We start from the raw sequence: 8,063 nt of genomic DNA on the forward strand, positions 1-8,063 counted from the left end.
ATGAAGTATTTATACACATACTTTACTACGTTAGTACACATACTACATGATAGATAAAGTATTTATACACATACTTTACGACATTACATGATAGATAAAGTATTTATACACATACTAAATCAAGTCACATGTGAGTATAACAAAACAATCCAACAAAACCGCGGCACTGAAACGCTCACAGTGCACACAAAGACTTCACTGGCACAGCTGTGCACCTGGAGAGAGGCAGGACCAGCAGCAACAGACCGTGTTCGCCCCCTAGTGACCAGCTTCATGCTGTAAGTAATGGAAGCAGTAAAAACATTCAGATCTTTATTCATCAGAGTTTATTCATTATATTCAAATTATTGAGCACAAACATTTATAAAAAAACAACAACGAGGGAACGATCAAATCAGGGTTGCGCAACAACCACTTTTAACATGTAAAAAAAGTGAAAGCAAACATCGGAACCATAATGCACCTCAAAATCAATATACATATATATATATATATATATATATATATATATATATATATATATATATATACACTCACCTAAAGGATTATTTATAACACCTGTTCAATTTCTCATTAGTGCAATTATCTAATCAACCAATCACGTGGCAGTTGCTTCAATGCATTTAGGGGTGTGGTCCTGGTCAAGACAATCTCCTGAACTCCAAACTGAATGTCAGAATGGGAAAGAAAGGTGATTTAAGCAATTGTGAGCGTGGCATGGTTGTTGGTGCCAGACGGGCCGGTCTGAGTATTTCACAATCTGCTCAGTTACTGGGATTTTCACGCACAACCATTTCTAGGGTTTACAAAGAATGGTGTGAAAAGGGAAAAACATCCAGGATGCAGCAGTCCTGTGGGCGAAAATGAATTTTTTGGTGCTAGAGGTCGGAGGAGAATGGGCCGACTGATTCAAGCTGATAGAAGAGCAACTTTGACTGAAATAACCACTCGTTACAACCGAGGTATGCAGCAAAGCATTTGTGAGCCACAACACGCACAACCTTGAGGCGGATGGGCTCCAGCAGCAGAAGACCCACCGGGTACCACTCATCTCCACTACCAATAGGAACAACAGGCTACAATTTGCAAGAGCTCACCAAAATTGGACAGTTGAAGACTGGAAAAATATTGCCTGGTCTGATGAGTCTCGATTTCTGTTGAGACATTCAGATGGTAGAGTCAGAATTTGGCGTAAACAGAATGAGAACATGGATCCATCATGCCTTGTTACCACTGTGCAGGCTGGTGGTGTAATGGTGTGGGGGATGTTTTCTTGCCACACTTTAGGCCCCTTAGTGCCAATTGGGCATCGTTTAAATGCCGCGGCCTACCTGAGCATTGTTTCTGACCATGTCCATCCCTTTATGGCCACCATGTACCCATCCTCTGATGGCTACTTCCAGCAGGATAATGCACCATGTCACAAAGCTCCAATCATTTCTAATTGGTGTCTTGAACATGACGATGAGTTCACTGTACTAACATGTCACAGTCACCAGATCTCAACCCAATAGAGCATCTTTGGGATGTGGTGGAACGGGAGCTTCGTGCCCTGGATGTGCATCCCACAAATCTCCATCACCTGCAAGATGCTATCCTATCAATATGGGCCAACATTTCTAAAGAATGCTTTCAGCACCTTGTTGAATCAATGCCACGTAGAATTAAGTTCTGAAGGCGAAAGGGGGTCAAACACAGTATTAGTATGGTGTTCCTAATAATCCTTTAGGTGAGTGTAGATGTATAATACATATATATATATATATACATATATATATATATATATATATGTATATTGATTTTGAGGTGCATTATGGTTCCGATGTTTGCTTTCACTTTTTTTACATGTTAAAAGTGGTTGTTGAGCAACCCTGATTTGATCGTTCCCTCGTTGTTGTTTTTTTATAAATGTTTGTGCTCAATAATTTGAATATAATGAATAAACTCTGATGAATAAAGATCTGAATGTTTTTACTGCTTCCATTACTTACAGCATGAAGCTGGTCACTAGGGGGCGAACACGGTCTGTTGCTGCTGGTCCTGCCTCTCTCTCCTGTGTGTATTTGTGCAGCAGTGAGCTGTTATCGTTCTGTTATCGTTCAGCTGAATAAAGGAGTCTTTATGTAGCATGATGAGATTAATATCACATGAGAGATTAATATCTTTCTTTATAAAACAACCAAGCAAATGTCTTATGATCAGTATGAAATGTTCAGAGTCCAAAAAGAGTTATTTTTAAACGGACATATGAGAATTAAGGAGAACGTCAAACAGGAACTCAAGAATGATCTTTGTGATCAGTTTGTGTTTGATTTTAAAGATAATTCACAGAACAATAATAGTGTTATATAATAATAACAATAATAATAAGTAGTAATGTTATTTATTTGATATTGTGGTATTTCTTTGTCTAACTATTAAGCACAACATCCTTATGTTTCACTTAACATGTAAACAGAAACAAACAGTCACATGGCCCAGCCGTCTTTATTGTGCAGTGATCTTTATTACATCATACAATAACACAACATGACAACAGAAGCGTAGATGTGTTGACAATAGAATATACAAAGAGATAAAGGGAAAACAAATAATATCATAACATCATGTCATTGGAGACTCTGCTTGATGACACACTAATACAATAAATAAATAATAACAACATACGAATGATTTCAGGGTGTTTCTTACAAAAGAAACGAGCTTCCGCATGTGTCGAACTACAACTCCCAGAAGACATCCGTTCTGCGAACGCGAATCAACGCCCCGCGTGAGTTCCAACCAATCAGAACACCGGCAGCTCTGCGCGTCATCAGCTCCTCTGACCTCAATTTCTCGGTGTATTTTTCCCCTGAAAACAGCGGCTCGCGGCGCCATTTTGAAAGAAGAAGATTGTTCCATAAAACGCCCCAAAACTGATAACCCTGCAGCGATGTTGTACCTGGAGGATTACCTGGAGAGTGAGTACGACACGACGACTCGGCCGTTTGCGCGTTCATGTGTGGGCTCGTGCGGCCCCGGCTGTTAGCCTAGCTTCTCCGTGTTAGCCTAGCTTCTCCGTGTTAGCCTAGCTTCACCGTGTCGTCTCCCCCGCAGTGATCGAGCAGCTGCCCATGGACCTCCGGGACCGGTTCACGGAGATGCGGGAGATGGACCTGCAGGTGCAGAGTACGTACAGCGGCTCCCCGGGGGGGTCAGAGGCCGGGCCTCAAACCCGGCTACAGGGCCTCAAACCCGGCTACCGGCAGCGAGCCGGACGCAGTTAACACGGGAGCGTTTATCTGCGCAACACCTCCCGTCCATAACCCAGTCACATCCACACACGTGTCACTTCCTCCATTAGCGCTCACAAAGGCGCAGCGCTGACGCTGATCACGTGACTGTAGCTTTAATGACCCGGATGTAAAGCAGTCATCAATAACAATGAACACACATAACATGAACACCTATTTACACATTAGGAACATTATGTATTATGTTTATTGTGCTTTTACCAGATGAATCGTTCTGTTGAACCTTATGAGGCCTTTTCTCACTATTGTCCAACAACAACAACAACGTCTGCAGGAGTTTATGAGCAATAAGTTAACACATGCAGGAGTTTATGAGCAATAAGTTAACACATGCAGGAGTTTATGAGCAATAAGTTAACACATGCAGGAGTTTATGAGCAATAAGTTAACACATGCAGGAGTTTATGAGCAATAAGTTGCCGTGTGCAGGAGTTTATGAGCAATAAGTTGCCGTGTGCAGGAGTTTATGAGCAATAAGTTGCCGTGTGCAGGAGTTTATGAGCAATAAGTTGCAGTGTGCAGGAGTTTATGAGCAATAAGTTGCGGTGTGCAGGAGTTTATGAGCAATAAGTTGCGGTGTGCAGGAATTTATGAGCAATAAGTTGCGGTGTGCAGGAATTTATGAGCAATAAGTTGCGGTGTGCAGGAGTTTATGAGCAATAAGTTGCGGTGTGCAGGAGTTTATGAGCAATATGTTGCTCATTGGTCAGCCTGTCAGCTCCCCTGAGGATGATCCCCTGTGTTCTCGTCTCAGACGCCACCGATCAGCTGGAGCAGAAGGTGATCGAGTTCTTCGTCGACGCCAAGAAGAGCAAACCGGAGTGGAGAGACGAGCAGATGGAGGTCATCAAGAAGGTCAGACATGTTCATCAATGTGACTGTGTGCTAACAGAGGTGTGCTAACAGAGGTGTGTTAACAGAGGTGTGCTAACAGACGTGTGCTAACAGAGGTGTGCTAACAGACGTGTGCTAACAGAGGTGTGCTAACAGACGTGTGCTAACAGACGTGTGCTAACAGACGTGTGCTAACAGACGTGTGTTAACAGAGGTGTGCTAACGAGTAGCTTCACTGTTTCAGGACTACTACAAAGCTCTGGAAGACGCCGATGAGAAAGTCCAGCTGGCCAATCAGATTTATGATCTGGTGAGTCAAGAAGTGTGTGTGTGTGTGTGTGTGTGTGTGTGTGTGGATCTTGAGTTAAAGTTGGGAGAGTTTCCAGGTTGAGTGTTTGCTTGTTGTCCACCAGATGTCAGTGAAAGACTTCCTAACTTTAATGTATTAATGTCAACATTAATATAATGTCAAGGTAGCAGTGAAACAACGCTACTGTAATGATGTGTGTGTATTAGATGTAAAGTGTGTTAAATGTAATGTGTGTGTGTTCTCCAGGTGGACCGTCATCTGCGTAAACTGGATCAGGAACTGGCCAAATTCAAGATGGAGCTGGAGGCCGACAACGCCGGCATCACAGAGGTGCTGGAGAGACGTGAGTGATGAAGACGAGGAGGGTTCATGTAGACTAGAGGATGAAGACGAGGAGGGTTCATGTAGACTAGAGGATGAAGACGAGGAGGGTTCATGTAGACTAGAGGATGAAGACGAGGAGGGTTCATGTAGACTAGAGGATGAAGACGAGGAGGGTTCATGTAGACTAGAGGATGAAGACGAGGAGGGTTCATGTAGACTAGAGGATGAAGACGAGGAGGGTTCATGTAGACTAGAGGATGAAGACGAGGAGGGTTCATGTGAGAGGATGAAGACGAGGGTTCACGTCTACTCCTCTTCCTCAGGGTCTCTAGAGATGGACAGTCCCTCTCAGCCGGTGAACAACCATCACTCCCACACGGCCACCGAGAGTGAGTACTGACCAGTAGCAGCACCAGTAGCACCAGTAACAGCACCAGTAGTAACAGTCACGTGTGTGTGTGTGTGTGTGTGTGTGTGTGTGTGTGTGTGTGTGTGTGTGTGTGTGTGTGTGTGTGTGTCCAGAGAGGAAGTACAGCGCTCCCTCTCATCACACCACTGAACACGTTCCAGAGAAGAAGTTCAAGTCTGAAGCTCTTCTGTCCACCTTGACGTCAGACGCCTCCAAGGAGAACACGCCAGGTGAGAGGGTGAGGGTGAGGGTGAGGGGTCCTCTGCACCTGATGGTGAAGGTCAAGGTGATGGTAATGTGTGTGTGTGTGTGTGTCCTTCAGGCTGCCGCACTGCCTCCTCCAGCGGGTTCAGTGTTCAGTCCTCTCAGCCTCTGGCGTCTTACAACATGAGTTCTCTGCCCGCCGGACCGGGAGCCGGAGCCGGAGCCGGAGCCGGAGCCATCACCATGGCTGCTGCCCAGGCTGTGCAGGCCACGGCCCAGGTAGAGACTCTCTCACACACACACACACACACACACACACACACACACACACAGACTCACTCACTCACAGAGGTAAAGCCCCTGTGTGGCCCCCTGTGTGGCCCCCTGTGTGGCCCCCTGTGTGGCCCCCTGTGTGACCCCCTGTGTGGCCCCCTGTGTGGCCCCTGTGTGGCCCCTGTGTGACCCCCTGTGTGACCCCCTGTGTGACCCCCTGTGTGACCCCCTGTGTGACCCTGCAGATGAAGGAGGGCCGCAGGACGTCCAGCCTGAAGGCGAGCTACGAGGCCATCAAGAACAACGACTTCCAGCTGGGAAGAGAGTTCTCCGTGTCCAGAGAAGCCAGCGGGTTCTCCTCCTCCGCTCTGGCCTCCACGCTCACCCAGAGCCTGCCGCCCAGCACGGCCTCGGACTCCAGGGGGCGCAAGTCCAAGTGAGGAGACACGCGCACACACACACACACCCTCTGGTTTCCATGGTGTCCTGTGGTCTAAACGTCCTCGTCTTCCAGGAGCAGCATCAAGTCGTCCAGCCACCAGTCCTCGTCCTCGTCCTCGTCTTCCTCCCTGTCGTCCTGCTCGTCTTCGTCGGCTCTGGCTCAGGAGCTTTCCCAGCATGCCTCAGCGCTGCCGGAGGCCGAGGCCAGCAGCCAGGTGGACTGGACCTACGACCCCAACGAGCCCCGCTACTGCATCTGCAACCAGGTAGCGCTTTGTTCATGGTAGCATCATTATGACTAGTGCTTTGTTCATGCTAACGTTAGCATCATTATGGCTAGCGCTTTGTTCATGTTAGCATCATTATGACTAGTGCTTTGTTCATGCTAACGTTAGCATCATTATGACTAGCTCTTTGTTCATGGTAGCATCATTATGACTAGCGCTTTGTTCATGGTAGCATCATTATGACTAGTGCTTTGTTCATGCTAATGTTAGCATCATTATGGCTAGCGCTTTGTTCATGTTAGCATCATTATGGCTAGCGCTTTGTTCATGTTAGCATCATTATGACTAGCGCTTTGTTCATGTTAGCATCATTATGACTAGCTCTTTGTTCATGCTAACATTAGCATCATTATGACTAGCTCTTTGTTCATGCTAACATTAGCATCATTTTGACTAGCTCTTTGTTCATGCTATTGTTAGCATCATTATGACTAGCTCTTTGTTCATGCTAACATTAGCATCATTATGACTAGCTCTTTGTTCATGCTAACATTAGCATCATTTTGACTAGCTCTTTGTTCATGCTATTGTTAGCATCATTATGACTAGCTCTTTGTTCATGCTAATGTTAGCATCATTATGACTAGCGCTTTGTTCATGATAGCATCATTATGACTAGCGCTTTGTTCATGTTAGCATCATTATGACTAGTGCTTTGTTCATGTTAGCATCATTATGACTAGCTCTTTGTTCATGCTAATGTTAGCATCATTATGACTAGCGCTTTGTTCATGGTAGCATCATTATGACTAGCGCTTTGTTCATGGTAGCATCATTATGACTAGTGCTTTGTTCATGTTAGCATCATTATGACTAGCTCTTTGTTCATGCTAATGTTAGCATCATTATGACTAGCGCTTTGTTCATGGTAGCATCATTATGACTAGCGCTTTGTTCATGGTAGCATCATTATGACTAGCTCTTTGTTCACGCTAATGTTAGCATCATTATGACTAGCGCTTTGTTCATGGTAGCATCATTATGACTAGCGCTTTGTTCATGGTAGCATCATTATGACTAGCGCTTTGTTCATGTTAGCATCATTATGACTAGTGCTTTGTTCATGTTAGCATCATTATGACTAGTGCTTTGTTCATGCTAACGTTAGCATCATTATGACTAGCTCTTTGTTCATGTTAGCATCATTATGACTAGCGCTTTGTTCATGTTAGCATCATTATGACTAGCTCATTGGTCATGCTAATGTTAGCATCATTATGACTAGCTCATTGGTCATGCTAATGTTAGCATCATTATGACTAGCTCATTGGTCATGCTAATGTTAGCATCATTATGACTAGCTCTTTGTTGACATTGTTGTGACGCCTCCTGCTTTGTTCCAGGTGTCTTATGGAGAGATGGTGGGCTGTGACAACACAGACGTGAGTATCATTAGTTTATTAGTTATTATGTATTAGTCCTTAGTGTCATACTTGATGAGGATCTGGTGAAGAGGATCCTCTTCATCAGAGGAAGGGGTCCCAGTAGCAGACTGGTGGGTGATCTGGTCTTACTGGTCCCCGTCTCCCCAGTGCCCCATCGAGTGGTTCCACTACGGCTGTGTGGGTCTCACCGAGGCCCCCAAGGGGAAGTGGTTCTGCCCCCAGTGCACGGTGGCCATGAAGAGGCGGGGCAGCCGCCACAAGTAGACCAGCTGACGGGGTCCAGGGTCCGGGGTCCGGCTCCGT

General features: G+C 45.5%; 1 protein-coding gene across 1 annotated transcript in view; it reads left to right on the forward strand.

The window, feature by feature from the left end:
• The first annotated feature begins 2,587 nt into the window (after positions 1-2,587).
• The window catches only part of ing3 (inhibitor of growth family, member 3), a 5,539-nt gene continuing 63 nt past the window's right edge, over positions 2,588-8,063 (forward strand). Inside the window, exons 1-12 of the mRNA XM_079235809.1 lie at positions 2,588-2,960; positions 3,097-3,168; positions 4,048-4,148; positions 4,372-4,437; positions 4,684-4,780; positions 5,085-5,150; positions 5,284-5,400; positions 5,493-5,653; positions 5,893-6,083; positions 6,162-6,354; positions 7,719-7,757; positions 7,908-8,063. The exon at positions 7,908-8,063 is cut by the window's right edge and continues 63 nt beyond it. Coding sequence (XP_079091935.1) covers positions 2,711-2,960; positions 3,097-3,168; positions 4,048-4,148; positions 4,372-4,437; positions 4,684-4,780; positions 5,085-5,150; positions 5,284-5,400; positions 5,493-5,653; positions 5,893-6,083; positions 6,162-6,354; positions 7,719-7,757; positions 7,908-8,024 — 1,470 coding nt within the window. The 5' untranslated portion in view covers positions 2,588-2,710 and the 3' untranslated portion in view covers positions 8,025-8,063. The remainder of the gene's footprint in view (positions 2,961-3,096; positions 3,169-4,047; positions 4,149-4,371; positions 4,438-4,683; positions 4,781-5,084; positions 5,151-5,283; positions 5,401-5,492; positions 5,654-5,892; positions 6,084-6,161; positions 6,355-7,718; positions 7,758-7,907) is intronic.

The sequence above is a fragment of the Taurulus bubalis genome (genome assembly GCF_910589615.1).
Source record: "Taurulus bubalis genome assembly, chromosome: 20".
NCBI classification, from domain to species: Eukaryota; Metazoa; Chordata; class Actinopteri; order Perciformes; family Cottidae; genus Taurulus; species Taurulus bubalis.